Source organism: Ischnura elegans, chromosome 6 (genome assembly GCF_921293095.1).
Source record: "Ischnura elegans chromosome 6, ioIscEleg1.1, whole genome shotgun sequence".
Classification (NCBI taxonomy): domain Eukaryota; kingdom Metazoa; phylum Arthropoda; class Insecta; order Odonata; family Coenagrionidae; genus Ischnura; species Ischnura elegans.
In genome coordinates this window covers 77,881,842-77,905,687 of record NC_060251.1, presented here as the reverse complement: position 1 = coordinate 77,905,687, position 23,846 = coordinate 77,881,842, and the positions used below count along the sequence as shown (strand labels likewise).

The 23,846-nt window shown below is 43.7% G+C and overlaps 1 protein-coding gene across 1 annotated transcript in view; it reads left to right on the top strand.

Moving 5' to 3' along the window:
* Window positions 1-23,846, top strand: part of LOC124161405 — a 165,687-nt gene that overhangs the window by 77,261 nt on the left and 64,580 nt on the right. Inside the window, exons 3-4 of the mRNA XM_046537722.1 lie at window positions 11,153-13,060; window positions 15,270-15,423. Coding sequence (XP_046393678.1) covers window positions 11,153-13,060; window positions 15,270-15,423 — 2,062 coding nt within the window. The remainder of the gene's footprint in view (window positions 1-11,152; window positions 13,061-15,269; window positions 15,424-23,846) is intronic.

Here is a 23,846-nt window from a genome sequence, read left to right as displayed (position 1 = left end):
TTTCCCTTGGATATTTCTCCTCCGCATGCCTCGCTGAGATGCGGGGACGTATCTCCTCACGGGATGATGTTTAAGGTGCTCGCAAGAACGGTATTGGTGAGTGGCTGTTACTTGTAATGAGAGGACTCTTCCCTAGGATCTTCAAGGTTTCATTAGCTATTATTTTATGTATAATCATAGGTATTAAACGGGCTAAGGTAGGTTTATGTGAAGCATTTTGCTAATTGCTTCAGATTTTTCCATATACTACATTTAAATTCCCTCTTTTATTTGGGATCTTGCTAAATATCCATCATTTAATCGATGAACCTTCTATTTACATACCCGCTTACCGCTTACCCTAGCATCGTTCTCACTAGCTTCTTTTTGAGCAGTTCCACTCCCCTTTAGAACAATTAAGTTGAACTACTAATTGGCTTAAGTGGAAAAGTTTTAAAGCAGGAAATCTAAATGCCAATTTACGCTGGAGGAAAAAATATCTATGAAACTGGCTTTTCAATTGTCTTCAGCAAGCATCAATAGGGAGTTAACCCTTTACCCCTTAGTGCAATTAATTCACTTCCTTATTTTCATTTTCTTTTTTAGAAGTTTCCCATTCACATCACGATGTATAGTCTCCTCTTCCTTTATTATTTCGTCCATTTCGCATTTTTTACTCCTCCGCCGTAATCTCGTCCTCTTCCATCAGCGTTCATATTTGCGTACCTGAAAGCCTGACGCTTCATATCAGGCTTTAGTCTGGAATTACTCGTCATGGCTCGTCCGAATCTACATTTATATTTCACCACTGGAATTTCTTGTATCGAAAATATTCTTGCTTTTCATCGCACATAGATAACTTAAGGGAGAGTTTTCTCGATTCTTCTCCGATGAGTTCGTTTACCATTCTTTTTAATTGCAGTAAACTCATCTATCTTTAAGGGAGGCTGAAAGCTAATTTATTCGTGTACGCCTGCATTTATTTCCGGATTTGAGTGTTGTGCATCGAAATGAGAGTAAATGGCCACTTCAAGATGATCATTGCTTGAGAAATCTAAAATAATCTCAAAAAAATTAGAAATATTGTTGCGCTCATTTACTAACTATAGATTGGATGAATTTATAATGTCTCAACCTCGCCACAAGCCTATACCCTTAGCCATCAGCCGCATTGAACGGGAGTTTTGTTTGACGAAACGGCATTATCCACAAAAGATACATTCTTACTTCGTTTTGAAAGGATTTTAAGTAATCAATTATTGTCCTTCCCTTTTGTATGTCTGTTATTTCTGCCTTTACCCAGTGGTCATATTTTCTCCTTTTTTTAGCGTATGGTCTGAGTTTTTCTCTGACGCATTATGAATGTAATACAGCAATAACTAATTTGGTTTTCGAATTAAAAATAATCCATTGGGACCACTTTGATGTTTAATTTTTGAATCTTGATTCTTTTTATGCTTATTGAATAAGTCGACTCCACATGAGTATCTGTATAAGCAAATTAATTAACGTATATAAAGTATACTCAAAGTGATAACCTCTATTGAAGTTTTTTTTTAATTCTTGAGTGTGGTTATTTGGCATTGAAGTTATTTTTGGAAGTTTTTAATCAGCCGTGTTATCAATTAGTGACGTTTTCAATGCCTATCCAAGGCGTTCATATTTACAAGAAGGTCCAATTTATTCCGTTGTTTTTTCTGAGGTGGATTGTCACATGCCTTATTCCTGTTTTCCTCTTCCAGCATTATTTCACAAGCCCCCTTTTCGGGTGCGGGTTCTTATGTGATATTGTTATTCCCAACTGCTTATCCTAATTAGAGGAAACTGCATTAAAGTGACAACGGGTAATTTTATCTGCACCTACCTTTCTAATTACCCTTTGTTTCATTTCAATCTCCACGCTTTGTTCCCGGCCGTTTTCAAAATTTGGTCAGCGTTTTTTTCTTTCTCGCCCAAGTTTTCCGTATTGTCGCGGCTCCCGAGGAGGTGTTACAAAGGCGCGAAAAAAAAATATCTTAAGTTTGTTTCCCCTCTCGGGAAACAGAGCGTCCTTGCCTGAGGCCTCTGTTCTACCTTCCCGCGGGATGAGGTAGATTTGTGTGGACAGGAACGTCTGGCATTCTTCCGGACGTTACATTCACAAAATACAACGCGAGCGCGACCAAATTGGATGTCTTCTCAGCCACAGTGTTTGTGGTTGCCGTGCACAGTCCGAATGTCGTCTTCGTTCCTTCTCATTCAGCTCCGCAATCTCATCTTTCATTGCACCTACATTTACTGTTCCTCTTTCACTTATTTTCCACGGCATCATTGAACACATCTTTTCATCATATTTAAACTCCATCATTGAAAATCCCCTCTCTAAATTCCGGGAAAGAATTAAGATGTATTCTAAAAGTGATTTTATAAATTCTTATTTTTCTCAGAGATTACATAGTTATTTCCTGATTGATAGCAATCAATTTTCAACGCTAGTACAATGCTCGTTCGTTAGTAATAATTTTGGAAGCGCGATTGTTTTCTTTTACTCATTTTCCTTACTCTAACCTCTATTCTAACTAGCGGATGAATCGTTTATTGGATTTCCAGTAATCCCGCTTGATTTAATTTCTATTAGATATTTGGTTTTCCTTTAATTTCTCTACTCAATGCATGTCGACGAATGCAAGCCATTATAATTAATAGTCTTTACGGCTATGTTTTACCTCCCTTTTATATTTGAAGACTAAAATTAAGAATTGGTTACATTAATTGAAAAGAAGCTTTCCGAGTCCCTCAAACATAAATCCTCGAGGTGGTGGGTATCCCAGGGAAAGGAACTGACTCCGCTACCCTGTATGCGACTTCACATGCCATTCGCTTCGTCTTGAGCGAGGTCTACCCTCACCTATCCATCCCAAACTTCGGGTTGAAATAATGAATGAGTGAATCGTTTCTCATCGCCGCCATTCCTTTGCATCAAGCGTGTTCTCGTGTTTTCCTCTATATTTCTCGCCCAATGCGAGCCGTTCATCTCCACCCGTTCTGCGTCCCATTCCCGAACGATCTCTGCCTGAAATCCTCTTATTTCTCCCTCCCCCTCGCGTTAATTCTCTCCCTTTCTTTGCCCCGTTCCTTCGTCTTCCCTCCCTCTAGGCCCCCTTCCAGCCGGAATGCTTTCATCTTTTTCCTCCCCCCAGCCGGTGTTCCACCTTCCTCGCGCAAACGGAGCATCTTTTGACTCCTACCACCCTCTTTTCGTTCTATTTTCTCTCTATGCCTCCTCCTGGGTCGTGCCTCTCATATCTCCAAGCCTTGGTCTCGTCGCATCCCTCTTTCCTCCCTCTCTTTCGCGAACCCTTCTCTTGCTTCACCATTCACCTTTGACAGCCGACTGCGCTCTTCCGCAAGGTGCTCTTTCAAGACATACATACTATGGTGGTATACATACTATGTGTGGCACTTCGAAATATATCCTAATCATGTGACTAGTTTTATTTTTGGACGATTAAAGAGCGTTGTAGCAGTGTTTTTTACGTTTACCTACTCCGTCTCTCAACAAATTAGTGAAAATAATTTATTTAATTTTCTATTTAAGAAATACTTCTGAATAGATTTTAATTGGTGTGTGCGGAACCCATAGACGTGGTTAATGAAGTGATTACGTCTCCCCATTAAATCGTGCCCAAATTCACTCCGCTATCATGTAATAAATTGATGACAATGCATTTTTAATACGACGGCTACGCCAATTGGCAAGTAAGTTATTTTTCTAGGATGGAATTACAAGGTCAAATTCTGAAAGTCTTCACGTTTTCGCCAAACCCAGTACTGCACCCAACGTCAGCCTCATCACCAGCTTCTTCTCCCAACTCTTGCATATTTTTCCACTCTTCAGCTCTCATCTAGCTATAAGCTCTTCATTAACTGAGCTCTTCATGAAATCTTTACTACTGTTTATATTTTCCTCCCCCGATATATTTGAATGGTTAACTTATTCCACCAACACCACGGTTCTACATCTACATCTATATAATACCCCGCAAGCCGCCTAAAAGACGTGTGGCAGGGGGTGTTAGGACACTAGCCGTTTACAGCTTAAAAAAATGAAGTACTCTAACGAGGTTGGTTCTAGCGTTTATTAAAGTCCTTTATGGTTCGGGGGAAAAACGAATTCCCATATCTATCCGTTCGGCAAAATATCTCTCTTAATTTATCGCTTCTATCGGACCTGGAAATATAGTGTGGCTCTAATACTATATTCTCTGTGTCGCTCTTAAAGATATCCATTCTCAATTGTAAGTTCTTGGTTGTAGCCATTCTCGGTTGTAGCCATTAACATTTTTCTGAAGCCGCGAATTATGGCGATGATCCGCAAGAAAATCTTTCGATGTCTTATGGCCTTTTCTTTACAAACTCTACATTGTGTCAACTTCTTCTTATTCCGTCGTTTTCTCTTTTTTCCTAACGTTTTCCATTCTTCTATTTCTTGTCTTCTCCTGTCGGATGCCATTTTCTCCAGTCCTGCCCTTTTCTTCGCCAAATTTTCTGCCCCCTTTCTCGTCTCCATAATTTCATTTTCCCATCCCTTTTCTCCTCTAATTTCCTTCTTATCAGTTCCTTCCCCAGGGTCCTCCCTACCACTCACGTAGTGACGTAAAAATGTCGGTCGAAATCGATTTTCCGAGCAATCGATTTTTAATCGAAATGAAAGCTCGAACTCTCAACAAAAATTGAAATTGGAACTAAAAATTATCGATAACTCGAAAAAATGGAATTTTATTTTTTAAAGACACTTAGTACAAAAATATGTTTATTTTTCAATCGAAAAAGCACTCAAAATACACAATGAAAAATTTACAAATCCTCGCACATAAAAGTTTGGGGATCACCGCTTGGAACCATTAAGCTTCATTAAAATGTTTCAGAAAAATCAACTGTTTCCGTATGATGATCGAGGGCGTGCCTTTACAATTTTACTGGCCTTGTAGAAAAGTCTTTCACATGGGACTGATGACGTTATCATGGGTCGATACTGATGCTGCTGAGATAAAACGAAATGGTCAAGATCGAAGTTGGAAAATCAGGTTTGGATCGCAATTTGAAGTTTCGTTCGTTCGATCTCGAATTTTTGCTATTAAAACTCGATTTTCGATTTTAGTCGTAATCGAATTTTCCATCACTAAACCCACGTCACTTCTATCCCTTCGGCGGCGCGGCGTATAAGTTCCCTTTTCGCTCTTCTCTTTCAAAGATCTACGCGTCTTTACCCCCGGCGACGCTCCTCTCATTTTCCCCCGTTACTACTCTGTTTCGCAACCTAATTTCCCCCCCCCCCCCCCTTCCTCCTCCAACCCACTCTCTTAGATGTCCCGAGTGAGCCCAGCACTTCTATCATCGGCCGCTGCTCTTGCCTCGTTCCATTCTCCCGTTAATATTCCCCGTCTCCGGAATCTTTTATGTATCTGCGGCTCAGTCAGCTTTGAGCGACGAGTTTTTCTTTTATTTTGGCTGCGCCCCATCTTTCATTTTTCCGTGTCATTCATCGTTTTCCTCCTTTCCTCCTCCTCTGTGTCGTCCTCATCAGAAACGGAGAAGTAATAACCTCCATATGCATTCCTGATTTTTATTTTCTCGAACACCGGAAATCCTCGCATTTCTTTTCTACTTCTAAAGTATGTTGTTTAAATAATTTGCTAGTCCTATTGGAGGTTACACATTTTATCCTTTCAGGTTTCTCATCTTTTTCTCCTCAATATTGCCATTATTGAACTTCCTTAATCGTACAATTGTGTACGAATAGTAGGTACTTTACTTCCAGCTTCACGTCTCTATCATTCTTCATGCGGTGGAGGCGTTCATTTTTTCCCCGTTTGCGTTTAGTTAAGAAAACAGCACATCATTTAGTTACGGTTATTTTGCTTTTAACGTATCATACCTATGATACGGAATACCTTGGGATACCATTTAGTCATCAAGTAAGGCGTTGTAGGTGAAGCAAAAAGCTTTTTATATTTTTCAGCTGCTATGCCTCGATGGTATAGTAAATACTTAAATGAGTTGAAAGGGTCGAAATATTTTGAAAGTGATGAGGAAATCCTCAATATAAGAGTGATTAACTTATTTTAAGTTATTGGAATCCTGTTAAGAATGTTCAAATTAGTCAGATGCATCTCTATACGTGTATCGTATGTATATGGAATGCTTAGTAATTTTTGGTTTCCGTATTTCAATTGATAATTTATTTTTTAACTTTTATGTTTCTGCGGCGATGCAAAATTTACTTAAAATCCTTAGTGAAAATCGCTAATTAGACATTTTTTTCATTCATGAGATAACGAAGTTGCTAATTTTTAAGGTCAGCACTTCGCTTTTGTGAGCAGCGTAATTCAAAACATGGAGCACAGTTCCCGTGCATCTAATCAGAATGCCTGCTAATACCCGGAATTTCTAATTATTTGCGATGTGCACTGTGCAGTGATGGATACCCAGCCCTTCATTTTGAAATTAGTCGCTGATTGTCCGCGTCATCCCGTCATGTCCTGACAGAATCGGTTGCGCCGTATCCATTTCGTCCACATCCCCTCCGCCTATCATATGTCACTCAGCGCAAAACGGAGATGAATTTTGTGACCTCTCCCTCGCGCGAACATTCATGTCCTACTCTTCTCTGCCACGACCGTGTCGCTTCTCTTTGTAGCCTTTCATGAAAACCTCGAACATTTACACGTTTTGCTTGCGACAATGAAAGGGGGGGGTAGAGGCAGTGTACGAATGCGATGACACTCCTCGCCGACACACACCCTTCTTTTATCACTCGATGAACTAGCATAATTTTCCTTTGATTTCCCCCGGTTCTCCGCCCCTTTTCAAAAGCAGTGCTCCCTTTGATGTCGTGCGGGGGCGTTTTTTTATAAGGGGAATATGCACGGCTTGAGGGGAAACGCGTGTGTTTTGCAGTGTTGGTGAGAGGGATTGAAATGGGACTGCTCAAAATGGCGAGTCCGCGGTGAGCCCATCCTGTGAAATTACTTTCATGCGTGCTTGCACCCCCTCCTCTGAGCTTCTGTATCTCTGCGTCACGTGCCCAAAGTAGAGGCTCCGGCGCCGAGTATTGATTGTTGTTTTAATCCCGGGAGTGATCGCGCAAATGAATCGGCAATGTAGGGAGTTGAGTGCGACAAAAGCGGCGATCAGGACCATGGTTCGGTACAAAAGCCGATGATGCCCTTTTCCTGAGGTTCCTGTTTCTGATCTTCTTACCCCCTCCCCGTTGTGCGCTAAAAAGTTTTTCGCCCTCGGATGAGTGGCACTTATCAGCCTTCGTGGACTGAAAGCAAAAGACCGATTGGTAAATTGTTTTTAATTTTCGTATTCGGCCTTAAAGGTCAGAGTGCCATTTTGAGCTTTTAAAATGATCACGTTTAAAAGTAATTTTTATCATGAATAATCGAAGTATATGATGTCTATACAATATTTTATCCTTCGACACTTGCTTCGTAAATTTAACGTGTCAAATGTCCACTAGTATTCCCTTTCTTGATCCACTTCATCAACCTTTACAGGTGCCACATGCTGTTAATCTATTTTATGCAGCTGTGGCATCAAATAGTTGAAAAATGAGCTCTTTTAAGCCTAGAAGTTCAGATGACTTGAGATCTTTTTAGGTACGTGGCAGGAAATCTTTGGTGGATATTTTTTTATTTTTGGGGAAATACTCGCTTCATTCGTCTTATGTTTCACTTTCCCCTCTCAGTTTGATGGCAGCGTCATCGGATTTCGCTTTTCTTTTTGCATACTAAAAATGACACAGTGATTCTCCTTTATCTACTTTAGTGGTTTACATGCCATTAGTTATCAATGTAATCTAGGTATATTTCATAATGTTTTGCGAGAAACTGGAAAATATTAGTGTCATTCGTCATTAAAGGCAGTGAAGTGCTATTTAAATTAAAGCACAATCTTCATGTCTTTTAATCCCATGCATCGGTATCTATTTCGACCGTATGCGAGACAGTCAAATGTCCGTCACAAAAAGTGAGGCACTTGCTTTGCCTCTTTTTGAGTGTGATGTACACCTGAAGCGTACCCAAAAACTAATCCTTTTTTTTCTTTACGCCCTTTCACCGTCTTATCTTTTCCTCTTACGGAACACCGCTCTTCTTTGTCTTTTCCTCTCGTTCATCTCTGCAAAATACTCCCATATTTTTCTTCCTTTTGGCTCCCTTCCTCCATTTGCCTTGTATCCTTTGTGGTGGACACGGTCACCGAACGGCTCCTCTTACCCGTGTCTCTCTCTCTTGTCTCTTGTGTTGCCGATTTACCGGCGAGCCCCACCCCTCCTCCATTCCCAACCCTTCGAGCGGCAAGGAGAGGCCGCGAAAGTGGGGCTAGCACTAAAGAGATCGAGTAAAAGGGACGAGGGGTAATAGGAAGGGGAGACTGTGAAGTTCCTTTTTATTTGACTAGAGGGGTGGTCCTGTGACAGTTCTCCGGTGCTACCGATATCGATGTTTCCATTATGCCTAGTTTTAGATACAACCGATCAGTCATTGAATCGTTCACGGTTAATGATGTAAAATATTTTTGAATGGATTATATATTATTAGTTTTTTCCTGAAGATGTAATTATGTTATGAAACACGGGTCGTGGTTTTTTAAATATGTAGCTGTGTATGTGAACCTGTGAAAGTTTGTTCTTTTATTTTACACACATAGTTAAGCTTGAAGCTACCAGTTATTTGATTATATATTATTCGTTATACTACAAAAATGAAACTTTTTCGATTTATTTTATTTTCGCTCATACTAAAGAAATTATGAGGAGAGAGATATGGGATTAAGTGGAAACTGGAGTATGGCGTTCTGCCTTTGTGTTTAATGTGTTGCTGGTTGTTGTGTTTAGTGTGGAAGATTTGAGGATGTCTGATGCGATGGGAAATTGAGGACTTTTAATTGAATTATAGTGAATGGTGCAGTAAAATTATGTACCTCTTATTTTTAAATTATCTAAGTCGCCTTAAACAATCGTGTGAGCTGTTATCATACGCGTCACCATCATCGACTTATATGATTCAAGTAATTTTTTCCTAAATCTCCTTCCCCTTTGGTACCCCTCGTCCGTTCATTCACCGCCCTTTATAGTGATTTAGAAATGGGGAGGAAGATTGAACTTATCAGCATTTACCGGAGAAGAAAGTATCTAGTGCGTTCGGGGTTTTCCGCAGAATGGTCCACGTAAACCTACCTTAACAGGTTACTTAATTATACTTTGTCCCACGAATCATGTTTCTTTTGTAATTATAATGATGGTCAAGTTGATTTTTTACGTATCGTAAATAAAACTGTAATGACATCATCAAATTGAACCGACTACTTATCTAAATTTTCGGACATGCGCATAGTAAGCCCTCGTGAGTATCGTCATCGACCGATTCTGTATCGAACTAATTTTCTTTCTCATCTCCTTTCCCTTTGATATCTGCTCCTCCCTTTTTAAAGCGGGAGGGTGTGGGGAGGTAGAGAGGGAGGAAACTGGCGTGTGGCAAGCCGTGTCTGTGTGTGCAACGGGTCGTTGGCGGGTGGAGGATGGGAGGTTAATATGAAATGCGACGGTGGGGAGGAAGGGGATCCGTGTGTCTGTGTGTAGTGGAATCGAAAGGAAAGAAGAGCAAATGGTGTAGGGGGTGGGTGAGTGTGGTACAAGAGCGGGGGAGTGGGATGGGGAGGTGGAGGAGGCGGCTGCGGCGGTGTGAGAGAAAGATAGAGGGAGGGGTATATATCCCTTTGATGTCGGCCGACACAGAGAGAGAGAGCGGAGAGGGGTGGTCTGGAGAGGGTGGGGCCCTCTCTTTCCGCGTTCGAGGGGCGGTGTGGGGGTGTGTGGGGGCATGGAGGTGGGGAGGAGGCGGCGTCGGGGCGCTCTCCAAAGGGAAGAGACGGCCGGATAGACCGGCAGACGCGCTTGGAAAGGGGGGCAGGGGTGGTTTGGGGAGAGAGAAGGGGGGGCTTTACTCCTGTGCTAGGCGGGAATATATACAGTCGGGGCCACACGACGGCGGATGAAACACAGAGGAGAAGGTGGGAGTTTGAGTGTATGTGTGCGGGATATGTAGCGAAAGGAGAGACTGTGAGCAAAGAGAGGAACACACAGAGATACAGATAGAGACGCGATAAGGGCAAAGGATGTCGGATGGGGTGGGGGTGGTTGGATGAGTTCTTTTTCGGTGGGTGGATGGCGGGGGGTGCTTGTCGGAAAGGGGGAGGATTTTTAGCGAAAAGGGTGGAGTTTGTGGGGTGGGAAGGCAATGGAGAGAGAGTGAGTTGAGAGAGAGAGAGGAGATACAGTGGGGAAGGGAGTGAGGCTGGGATTCGGCGAGCGGCAGTCGGTCTCCCGGAGTCATCGTCGGCGCTTCAACGCCGCGTGTGTCTTTGTGTGTGTGTGGGTGTGTTATTGTGTACCGGGCCGCCGTCCTCAGTGTCCCTGCGATTTTTGATCCGCCGCGCCGCGATCCTGGGCCCTCCGCGGAGTGGTGTGTGACCGTTTAGCGTGGCACGCCCTCGAGATATTTCCGTGCGTCTCAAGGCTTTTGCCTCGGAGAACCGGTTGCCCGACCAAGGGAGAGATCATCTTCGGTACCCTTTGTCACCCTCGCACGTACCGTTAAAATTGCGCTTGATGCGGTCTTGCCCTCCTTAAAAATCACCCGTACGTCTTTGAGCAAGTCATTTTTCCTATTTAAATTGAGGTGGCTGGTCGATTCAGTGTGCCTTGACATCCGCGGTCGCAATAAACCGTGTTGTGATCATTCTGGAATCGCGCTATGAGTCGCAATTGGATGGGAGGGTGGCGAGACGTGTAGGGCGATTCATTTTCTTTTGTCTTTATCAATATAATATCTCTCCCGGGGTGCCATTCGGGATGTGGCTACTACAGTGAATAAATACACCCCCTCACTAACCGTCGTCATTCTTTTCTTTTGAGGGCCGAAGGCTATTTTCAAAAAGACCGAATAGGGACCAAAACAGTCGGGCGTACTCACCGGACGCCATTACCGCTGAAGGAAGGAGTGGGGGTGATTGAGTGGAAACCGTGACACGGATGGAATGAAGAGGTGGTGTTGGTGTTTATAGGGCTCTCTTGTGTTGGTGGCCAGGAGTAGTGGTGGTGGTTGTGCGTTGGCTTTGTCGGTAGTGCCCCGTGTCCCCGCTGTCGGCGCGGTCGTCGCCGCGGCGCGGGAGGAGGCTGGCGGGGTGTGGGGAGGGGGAGGGAGGCGAGGAGGAGGACGTGAGGGAAGCTAGCGGCGAGGAGGAGGGGGAAGCCGATGAGGGGGAGGCGCAGCTGCTGAGCGACAGGGGCGGATCCGGGGTCGCGGAAGGTCGCGAGGCCTCCTGGGAAGATGGCGGCGCCCAGAACCGCGACGACGAGGTGGTGTCCTCGTCTTCCGGAGCGTCGGACGCCCCCTGGTGGAGGCGGGAGGGCGGGGGCGGGAGCTGGAGGCGGGGGCTGAAGGCAGTACGATGCCCCCAGCAGCGGCGGAGGATGCGCTCGAGGCTGGAGGCGGACCTAGAACGACAACTATATCGTTGGTACGCACGGAGGACCCAGGGACAGGAAAGGCCGACCGTTGCCATGGCGGAGTTAACGGCGCGTGCCGAAGCGATCGCGAAACGCTTGTCCGGGAGGGAGGAGGGGGGTAGTGGGGGCGAGAGGGAGGAGAGTGGGGTAGGGGCGGGGTGGGCCGAGGAAGGGGGCGGAGGACGGGACGCCCTCCGGCCCACCGAGGAGTGGATCCGGGGGTGGCAGGAGCGGTACGGCGTGTCCTCATCGGTCACGGACGAGGTTAAAAGGGAAGCGGAGGTGGAGGATGTTGATGAGGAGGAGGTGGAGAAGAAGGTCAAGGTCGAGGAGGGGGGAGGCGGGGAGAAGACAGCTCAAGAGACCTTCCGGGGGACGTCAATGCCTCCGCCCCCGACCAAGGAGGAAATAAAAAGTGAGGAAGGTGGGGATGACTACAAGGGGTTCGTTGATGAAGCGCCTGCCGGAGAGGATGTCCTCCGCGAAGTCCTCAAGGGTGACCCCGCCTCCGGATACTCCGACGAGGACATGTATGTGGGAATGGTGTTCTCGCTCTCCTGGAGGGCCTTACCGAGGAGGCCCTCGACGGAGAGCGTGGGTAGGAAGGGTCGGGTGTGGGTCCTCGCCGCCGGGAGCCGCAATGGAGAGCTGCGCGCCCGCCTCCTCTGCTTCGGATCACACCCTAACCCGCGGTGCCTCTCGGGCGTGGACCCCTCCAGTCAGCCTGTGGCCTTCGCCCCCGGAGGCTCTTGGAGATCTGCACTCGAATCGTGGTTCGACGGTGAGCTTGCGCCGGCTGTGACCGCCGACCGGCGTCGTCGATGGTGGGGCTCTGGTTCTGCTTGCGCCTCCTCCGTGCTAGTGCTCATGGTTCCACCGGCAGTGTCCGTCCTTTGGCACGGCTCCCCGATGACCTCTTCAGACGGCACCGTCAAGATGATCACAATGGACTCGACGAGGGAGAAGTACCGCGCAGCCTCCATGGCCCTCGCCTCCGAGATGAGGTCTCGCTACGTAGTCCAGCTTATGACGGCCGCCTCCATCGAGACGGACCATCACGGCCCGGAAGCCTTCATGCGCGCCTTCAGCCTCCGGGACATGTTCCCCCTTCTTCACCGCTCCTGGCTCTCCGTCTCCCCCTCCACCATTAGACTCTGCGCGGACGCCATCTTCCTTCCGGAGACTTCGCCGTCGCCGATGCACTTTGCGGAGGCAGCGCGGTCGGAGGCGAGGAAGGTCGCGGCCGAGTTGGGGTTCGAGCACGGGGCGGAGGCGTGGGGTGGCGGCGGAGGTGGCGAGGGTTGGGGTGGGGAGGACGGGGACTCGTCCAAGGGGTACGGTGACGGGGGGCAGGAGGAGGGGGAGGAGGAAGAGGGGGGCGGGGGCGAGAGGTGGGAGGAGGAGGCGGTGGGGGCGGCGGAGGCCGTGGAACACCTGCGCAAAGCTCTTCTCTGGGCGGAGACGCAGGCGTTTGGCCCGGGTCCCGTGCTCATGCTGAGGGACTTGCTGGCCGAAGCCAAGAAGGTGGGCGTCTAGATGAGGACGACCGCGGTTAAAACCCTTTCATTTTTCTTTCTCCCTTTCGCTTGATGTCTCTCGCCCGCGGAAATTTATGGCCCATTTAGAGAGGAGAAAACTCGTCTTTTAGCTGCATGGTCTGTGTGTAATGGACGGTGGGAGGAGAGCGATGCGTTCTCATTAGGGTGGCCATCATTTACTGCTGAAAGCATTTCTGACTCTTTTTACTCAACGGCCAGGAACACGTGAATTCAAAATGAAGCTTTTACCTCGTCGTTATGTTTGAGTACAGCACCTGTAGTTCTTCGTAGATTTTTTCTAAATCGTGGATGTCTTGAAATGTAATTCATCGTAGGATATTCTATGATGATACTTAATAGTGTTTTTAGGTTGTAATTGTATTATTTCATGCTCTACGCATTCCAAATGATGATTTTCTTTTGTGATGCATGTATCCGTTAACGCTCATATTTTATCTTAGCTATAAACACCCCATGTAACCTTTTAATCTCTAATTTTGCTATACAAATATTTTTACTTTTGTGCATTTAATATTATTTCAATTGCAAACAATTTTTAAATGAGGTTATCTGGCATAATCTCATAGGCTACAATTTATTTCATATAAATGGAAAGCCTTCTGCATCCTCCATTTATCAATCCTTAATCTTCTCTAGATTCTAGGGACAAGCCTGGTCCCATTCCTATCAATCGCCCTTGTGAATGAGCCTGCAATTACCATTAACTCTGGTATTTGTATTCTTTTCAGTTTGAATAAACCTTGAGAAACCTATCTGCTTTGACATCTATTAGTTTCTCTGTTCTCAGGATTAATTTATTGCTGTGCCTTCTTTTAATATCTAATTTAAAAGGCGGGATAATTTATTTTTGGCCTCATTTTCGTTCCCTCTTTTGCAACTGGCCACTTCTAGTTCATTTGAAATCGATTGAACACGAATTAGTGAGCGGTGTTAAGATTTCGTTGTAGCCAAAAAAATAACGTCCTTTAAAACTAAACGTTTCTCTGCTCGAATACATCCGTCTCTCACTATCTCATCTTCTCGTTTATCGAATTTTGACTTACATATCTGACATACACAAAACGCATACCTCAACTCTTGAAATAATGCTAAAAACTACCTGCATATTCCTCGAGGTATAAATGGGTTTCCCGGAGTAAGAAATCCAGTTCCATTCATGGAACAATAAACCTTTGGCTTTATTGGAACTGTGTCAGTTGTTACGTGATCTATAATACTTGAGTTCTGCTAGAATGTAAGATTTTTTAACAGCGAATTTTTATTTTATTTCATGGTTGTTATAGCATACACTCTTGAAACCGTATACCAGCATTTACATATTAACTCACACGGTGAGGTACCCAGTTTTCAAAAAAATATTAATGAAAGAACATGGGACTTGATCAAAGAGAAGTCCAAGTCCTTTAAAGCGATAACCGTATCTCTACTCGAATACATCCGGCCCTCACTATCTCATCTTCTCTTTTATCGAATTTTGACTGTCATATCTGTTGTATAAAACATGTACCAAAACTCTTGAAATAATGCTGGTAATAATAATGGTCTATTAGCATTACCATTGGAATATTTATATCTTGTGAGATTATCCATGCGCTGATAAAAAACATGATTGGATACCAAAGACTTGGAAGTGAATGGTTTACACATAATAGGCATTCCGAGGAACAATTATTATTATTTGCATTAATCAGTGCAGAAGCCTGAGAGACAAAATTGCTTCCCTTGTACCTTTACTTTTTCTAAATAGGAATTGGTCCTCATCCAGGTACTCTTGTGGTGATTATTCTAAACTTAAGAAGTAAAAGAACCTTTTCAGTAACTTCGACGCAGTACATAATTAAGGGTCCTAAAATATTTACAGTTTTCTGCTCTTTTTCTCTTGGGATTTCAGTGTTCCTCTCGAATTCCTTTGGTATCTCACATGTTAAGCACATTTCCCTTATGCTTTTGTGCTACTATTTAAACGTCTTTTCGCCTCCATTTTTAATTACCTCTGCTGTAAAATCGTCAATTCCAGATGCTTCATTCATTCGCAGGTCTTTTACAGCTCTCAGCCTCGAGATGTGTCTAAAAAACCTTAATTTACTACATAACTTATTTACTTTAGTCTCATTTGCATGCGGACTGATGGCCTTGAAAGGCTCCGTTCATAAACTCCTTGTTATCTTCCCCAGGCAAGCAAGATGGGTCTGGGTGCGGGACACCCAGGAGCCTCCCTGCCCTTCTTCTGTCACAACGGCGAACACCTTGCTCAACCCCCGCCGGCGCACATGGGCATCCCACCGTTCCAGCTCGCGGACCCGGCCAAGACGCACGCGGCCGCCATCGGTGAGTACTGGCGCGGACTGGCCGGGCTGGCTGCGCGGGCCGCGCTCGCCTCCTCGCCCCCGGGCCCCGGCGGCCCCCCGCCCGCCTCCCCCAACGCCGCTCACCACCGCCTCATCCACCACCAGCCCCCGCCGCCTCCCCCGCCCCCCAATACCTCGGACTCTCCCCACGGCCCTTCCTCCCCAGCGGCAGCGGCGGCCGCGCTCAGGCTATCAGACCTTGGTCCTCCAGGGGGCGGCGGTGGAGGCGGGGGGCCCACGACTCCGGGCCCTGTCGGTTCTGGGGGCGGGAGCAGTGGGGTGGGCTCCCCGTTGGCGCCGGGGGCTGCAAGGACACCCCCAGGCGTCGGACTCAGTGCGGGCGACTGGAAGCGACTTCTGGCGGCCTCTGCGGCAGGTTAGGCATCGTTTTTGTCTGCGGGCATTCATCCGGTGGTTTGGACTCATCTCACGGTCAAGGTCCCTTATGATGGTCATCCATTTTCAGCTCGGTGATGTTGCAAAATATTTTAACCTCCATTATACGGGAATAATCCATTTGACCCTCAGCACAAACTTTATGATCACTATCTATTTTGGAAAATGTAGAATGAACTTGGCGGGTGATAGAATGTAAGGTTCCTATCTAGTAGTAAATATAATTGGAGCATTCATAGTACTGCGCTGTATGCTTATGCAAAAATCTATATTAGAAACTCGTTCGGGGGTGATAAAATCCTAAATTATTTAGGAACTGGAATAAGCCAGTCGATTTTATCCGTGATAAAAGATTTTTCGTTGACCCTAAGGCTTCGCCTCTACATTCTGGGAGTGAAATATCATTTAAAAACATTTTCAGTCGAAATAAAAATTTCACCGACTCACCTCTGCAGTTCATAAATGGCAATGTATGGAATGCATGGAATCAGCCTATCCATGGTCTCTCAGACTCGGGAATGTCTGAGGGGAGGGGTGTGGAATTACATTTTTTTACATTGCAATCTTGAGTGCATGGTCAAGAAAACGAACAACCACTTTACTATCTTTTATCTGAGGTTCGGATACGATTTCGAAATGTGCCGCCATAGTTCCTCATCCTCCTTAGTCACGAAGCTCACATCTTAGCAATGCAGTGGGGCCCAAGTTAGATGTAATGGTTTACACCGTTATAGAACCTACCCACACATTTTAATGCGTTCATAGTATATTATTTAAGAATGGCATTGCTTTTTTGAAAAAACTTTGGCAAAAGTAACTAAGAGACGAAATTCTGAAGAATGTACTAACAAAATATACAATACAAGAAAAATAATTACCTACTAAATTTTTTGATGTTAAAAATGAAACAATGGCAAAAAATAGTAAATTATTTACTACACTGAGCCATGAAAATTTATTACGACTTCTTCACCATGATGAGATTCCAGCTTATATCTCACATTTTAATCAAATATATTTACTATTCACGTCTTTAACATCATTCGTAAATTATTAAAATTTCATGTCTAACAAAAAAAACCGTTCTTTTGATGGCTGAGAGATTTTGAATAATTTTCATTGCTAATTGGGTCAAATGGAATGGTTGGATATTTTGGCAACAACAAAGAGTTGGAGTTGGCTTGATAGTAGCAGTATCTTGGGGCCATGGTCTTCGTATTCTGAGTAGGCGGGCAATTATTTTCCGGGCGGAGCTGATCGGCCTCCCTATCTTTTCTTCTTACATATTACTCGTTATCTTCGCTTCACGGTGAAGTGTCCTCTTCTCCTTCTCAGTCTGTCGCAATGGCTGTGCACTCCTCTGCACACTTCAGCCGAAGGTTTCCTGTTCACAAGGGAGGTCGAATTTATCCGTCTTGGTGGTGGCATCTGGTGGAAAGTTTGGTTAGGTTATTGATGAATATTTGATATGGTAGTCATTCTTCATGATATGGTTGTGGTCTTTTGGTAGAATAACCTTTAAAGTATGATAAAAAATGCAAGTATTTAGAACTTCTTATGATCATGATAATTTACATTAAGACTAACAGCTATTGTAGGATGGAATTTGTCGAAGTAAAAAATAGTCATCCAAGAGTTGGTAGTAGAATATTCTGAAAGAATTATTTTCTTCAAAATCGAATATCCTCTTCGAATTTATTTTTTTTGTGTTCTCAATTGCATTTATTTTCTTAAGCTACCAATCGATACTAATAAGGAATACCAAATATGTCGGAGCATAATAATGAATTGATACGGAAAATATATAACTTCCCATTTCAGTCATTAGACCAAAATGTGATAATTTTGTAAATATGCAAGGCTGTTTGATGGATTTATTTTCTTCCCTCAAAGTAGTTATACATAGTATTATTTTGCATGAAATGTTTAGGTGGATCGAAGGTTGGGACTTACTTGCAGCCACCGTCTGTCTTTTTCAGGGTGAAGAGTCTTAGTTATTCACTTAATTACTCCTAGCAAATAGCTTTAAGATTATCTATACATTTTAATTAGTGCATGGTAAAAAATACGAAATGGGAAGCATTAAGTAATTCTAAAAACATAAATTGTCCGCTAACAATTACAAAAGTCTGGAAAGTTATAGTAAAAAAAGCAAAAGCAGCATTTAGAAAAAAAACATTGATAATGAATGAGCATGTTGAAAAAATATGGTACTGAGATTATTAAAAAAATTTGCAGCCGCTCTCCCATGGGGGTTGAATCTGTGTGACTTGTAGGTGATGACTGAACGTACCCCTTTTAAATCCATTCACCGTTTCACCGGTGTGAGAGGAACTTTGCTCTGCAATCCCTTTCTTATGTACTAAAGGATATTTATCCCTGCACTCTCGTTTTTTCCCTTGAATGATTATTTCCATGCTCGCTGTAAAGCATGAAAATTATCGCACGGACAAGGGAAGGCTGGAAGCCCCGCACTGGTTCCGAAGCATTAGTCAGCACACAATAAGGGAGACCTCCAGAAGGCCTCTGCACCCGCTCTTAAAATGTTCATCACCTCCGACGTCCCAATTGTTTTTCCCCCGGAAGCAAGCAACCCTTCCACCTCGCCTCGCTAAACCTCCATTTAAATATTCCGGCATTATGTGGGTGACGCCCACTCGAGGTCGCCCCACTGTTTTGTGTGCTCCACCTGCGGAAGGGGTGCGCTCCGGGTTTACACCGTGTTCGCGTTTAGAGAGAGAAAAAAACTGCGAAAATTTCCGTTTTTCTGTTGTTTTTTCCTTCCCGTGAAAGCTCTCTAAAAAAAGCTCCTTCCAAGTGCTCTCTTTCCTCGAGGGTCATCTTGTGTCCTGGAGTCGGAGGAAATGCCTCCTCCGCACCCTTTAACGGGCCTCCTACATTACGGCAAGGGTCGGGGATATAATTGCGTGGGTGTCGCGTGTTTTAAGCTTTCGATGCGTCCGGTTGCGTTTTTCTTCTCTCCCTCCCTCTTCCCCGGGAACGAGTAATGGGAGGATCGCAGACCGTTGTGTTAATACAAAGGTTTGCAATTTTCTCCAGAATTCTACAGTGAGAAATGGTGGGGGGTGGGAGTGTTTTTATTGTATTCACACTAGAGCATACAGTAAAAACACTCATTGGATTTGTCGTTGTCGCTAAGATTGTGCATGTCCATTCCCGTTGCGTTGTATGCAGTAAATATTCGCATCACTTCATTTTTAGCTGCGATGTAAGATTTCAGATACCATATTTTGTTTATTAATAGCGAATACTTTTCTGATTACTCCGCTGTTAAGCGTATTTTTATTTATTGTAAGTAAATTATTCTTCTTAGCTGATTATGCATTAGTTATAATTCAAATATCCATCATACGTATCCTTATTTTGCCTCGTGGCATCATTAACTTCCCAAAAGGCATTGGCTATGGGGTTATGCTTAATAACGAAAGAACTTAATTATATCCCCTGGAAATGCATATTTTAAATATATTTATTTTTTAATATTCTGTCTTTGCAAACGATCTATGAATTTTTACCTTTATAAATGATGCTCAGCTGAAATTTTCATCGGCTATCTTCATGACTTGAACTGTACTGCAAAATCTTTACTCGGTGATTCCGACTATTTTTTCCGAAGGAAGCACTCTAAAGTACTAAAATTCAATTTAGTTTTCTTTTGATCAGTCGTACTTTTAGGAATATTTGAGATATTCTGTCACATATAGTGATATTCCTCATTGGAATGAAAATGTGAAAATATTTCCTTTTCGAATATAGGTAACGATAGGAATATCTACTATATTGTCGGTATACTTCCCCTTACCAATAATCATCATTTCAGTTATAATGCTGGTTACGGTAGGTTCACGCGGAACATTTATCTCCCGTGAGTGTACTTACTGTTCATGGCTTTTTGCAGGGGAATTATTCTGTAATCATACCGTATTATAATGTAAAATACTATGGCTCTCCCGAAACAGCCCTTCAAACTTGCCGAGTATCCTCGCGCGCAGCGTTTTAAGTGAGTCTATCGTTGAATACCGAGAAATTTCTCCTCGGAATGCGCCCTATTTGATTCGGGCGGGGAAGCACACGTTTCATTTGGTCGCGGAGGGATTTAATTATGGTAACGGGCTAAGAGTGACGCCCTCACGAACGAGGAAAATATGGAGGAGGGGAGCAGAGGAGTGGAGGAGGAAAAACTCGAGGAATTTTTATTAATTAACCGCTCATAATTTCCCGTGGAAGTAGGTGTCGACCAAGTTCCCCCCGGTGTTCTTCGAAATCCCTCCTCGTGACCACTTCAACCTCCCAACTCCATTGGGGTTCCGGAACTTCTCCTTCGTAATCCACTCCACGGGGCTCGCAAATTGCCAGAGGAGTTGCAATTGAGGCTTGAATTGCGAGAGCCAGGGTCTGCCAGTGGGAGGGGTTTTTTGAGATTGCGGGATGGTGGATGGAGTTTGTGGGGGGGACTTCAGAAGTTTTTGGGCCGGGGAGGGAGTCTAGAGCGTCGTCGAGGTTTTAGGAAGTGAGTTGGGATAAGGTATAAACGTCGATTTGAGTGCATTCAAGTCTCCTCATGGATGACGGAGACCCAAGGATATTTTCTGTGTAGACGGGTCGGGGCTGGAAAGCCATCATCATCATCATAATCAGTCAGTAGTGCTAAGATTAGACGGGTGTATCAACTGGATTCGTGTATTAAGTAACATTTCCCTATTTATGTGTGTCTTATTTTTTGAGTCCTCCGTAATCTTTTTATTTTAGTTCTTTCGTTCCTCTTTTTTCTTGGACCGCTGTCCTCAACAGATTATCCAATCTTATTAAATGGCCGTTATATAGTAAGTTTGGGTATTTATTTTTGAAACGCATCTGAGTTTACATACCAGTCGATTATGGGTTCTACAGCTCATACATGGATGTATTTATTTCATCCATAATCCTCCTCATTTATCTTCATCGATTATCCCCTTAGGAATGCGTAGCTTGGCTCCTTTTTTTGACCCTAAACTTCCTCTCCTCTCTTCTTTTTTGAAGTAGAGAGGAATTTATCCTCTCTACTTCATCCATCCATCTCCTGGTTTTCCTTTAAATACTTCGTAACAACTCTCTCCTTTTCTATTCATTGCGCATTCACTTTCCATCCAAATCATGATTTCGCAATCTTTGCTTAAATTTCATTGTCTGCATACAGCTACACTTCTAGTCCCTCTTTGCGGGAATTTCCCCTCCAACCTCTCTTAACAGACTTTCCCTTACCAGTCATCGTTCAGAGACCTATTGCTTGGTATCGGTCTGATGACGGTTTTAACAATTGTCTTCGTGGGTATTCATCTCCTCTCACTATCCTTATCTTGAACTATGCATTAGTCGTAACAATTTATGTTCACCTTAAGTGAGGATTGTAACTGTGGAGTATAATATTACTCCACTTATATCTTTCGATTCCTTGTACCCTTTCTTATTCAGAATCATGAAGATTCTACTTTTAATCTCTATCAGACTTATTTCGTCCGTTGATTATTTGAATTTATATTATTCCAAGTACACTTAAAATTTTACGTATCACCCGTGTAGCCATCTTTTTGTTCCATCTATTCATTCGTAGGCAATAGAATGATGATATACTTAGTTGAAACGCTAGCTGTTAAGGCTAGTTTTTAACAAGTTTCCAGCGTCCATTACATGGAAGAGAGCAATTTTCATATCATCCAATCGTGCATTGTAAACTTATTCAATGCAAGAAACAACATGGATGATCCATCTTTTAGAGGCATTTTACTTGCGTTTTATACATATAGGATCATGCAATTATTATGAATCAGGACGTAAGCTTCCACAGGAAAACTGCCAATGGCGACTACTCTGAAATCAGGATTTTTTTATTTCGCTTCTTTTGTTGTGGCCATTCATGTATGACTAATTCTGTATGTATAGTTTTTTTTCACTTTCCTTGACTTTTCGTGAACTGCTTTTGAGTCTTGACTGTTCATTTATTTCCCCTCGGGCGTACGAATGTGCATGTCCTGTTGCGTGGACGGGCCGAAAATGTTTCCGGTGGTTTAGGAATAGTAAGGGTAGGGTATCTTAATAACGGGAAACCTCCGTAGAAGAATGACGGAAAACATGTCATTTTCTTGAGGACCTTACGTGTGGGCCATCCGGAGTGGTTGTGCGTGGTATGTAAGAGAGCTGCCTTGAAGGGGACAAGGATGAAGCACTCGGGAAATTATCGAGGGTCCAGGCTTGGGGAATGGTTTGGTTGCCTAACGAGCCCACTTTCTCGGAAAGACAATGGTGCGGGAGGGGTACGTGGCGCGCACTTTCCAAGTCGACTATTTTTTTGTCCCCCCAGCGCGCATTTGGGGTAATTTCCCCTCGTTTCTGTGCCTATTCCATGGTGATTTCTTGTTCTCCACACTTGATCTTCCGTTGGATCCAGTGTAAACTGTCTCATTGCAGAAATGTCATGAAACTTTTTGCGTTTGTCATTTTGTCTTCGCTGGTACATATATTATTTTTTTACCTTTTCCCCTTTTTTTTCATCTTCCTGTGGGTTCGTCCGAAAGATCGTGGGAGAGAAAACATTTAGATAATGTAGAGGAGTTAGAGTGTTTCTATAGAGCATGCTTTTAGGGAAGAGGGAATGCTGAAAACCATAATGGGAGGAGATCATGGAAGGAAATGGTAAAAAGAGAATGGGATAGAATGGCGGGTAATATTCTTCATTGCAAACTATAGAGATAGAATTAATATGTTATGGGGAAAGGTAGTTGTGATTAGTTATATGTTTCCTACAAATCCACCGTAAGGTTAGGATACCTGTAATCATATTAGTAGTAAGCGATTAGAGGAAACTTATAGATAAGATTACGACCTCGCCTGTCAAACCTGAGGTCGCGGGTTCTAGTCCTGCCTGGGTATTTTGCTCCTATCAGGGTCATGGGTGTTTGTGAATATTCTTCGTTGTTGAATGTTGTAAATTCCCTGTTGTAAAGGCCTGTGTGCTAGCTATGGGGAGATGAAAATAAATATATGAGATGCGGAAAGGTTTGGTTGGAGCGAGTACTGAGCGTTAGGAGATGTTAATAGCTGTGGAAGAGGGAAGAATGTTAGGAGAGAGGAGAAAAAGGGGGAAGAGAAGAGGATCTATAGATAGAAGTAAAGAGAAGAGCCCTTACTGAGATTTATGAAGGGAAACTCTATTTGGAAGGAGGGAACGGGCGAGGTAACTCCTTCCACTCTCCATGTTCGCCTTTCATAACCGTTAGAATATTTAAAAATAATAAATATGGGTGCGTTCGAAAAATTATCGACTTATCATCACGACAGAAGCTAGTAGTAATCAGCTCCACATATTTTAGCAGATTGCGAAGGCTTTCTATCGGTACTCGGCCCTCAGTGTGTTTCGCTGGATGTCTTTGCGATGCCCCTCTTATCCCTCGGATACTTCAAGCTTTTGTCGGTCCATCTCCTCTTTGACAACCTTCATCCTTTCCTCGCCCTTTCTTTTCAGCTCCTTCCCCGCTCAACGAGCCTGCTTTTTAAGATCTCACTGTGCGGGGCGATTCCTCGCAAGATGACTCTTTGCCATTGTTTCTTCGTCCATCACGGAAGGTAAGAAGCGAGCAATCTCGTTTCACCTCCAACGTCCCCCTCTACACTGTGAAATAAGTCCCTTCGAGCTACTCTGTTGCTGCTTTATCTTTGTGCGTTGAGAAGGAGCAACTAGTACAAATGTATCGACGGTAGACTATTCCACTGTTATGAATAAAGTAAGAAATATTATCCATTTAACCTTAACCTTTTTAATCAAATAGATATAAGTTACTATATCGGTAGCAAAAATAGCCTCTACATTTTCGCGTTTATCGTTTGAGCATTTAACTATTTAGCGGCTGTTTGATATGAGGAAAGGAAACATTTGAATGAAGTGTTAGAATACTCGAAGGTCAATTCAGTATTATTGTCTTTTCTTTTCCTTGGATATAACGTTTTTGTTTT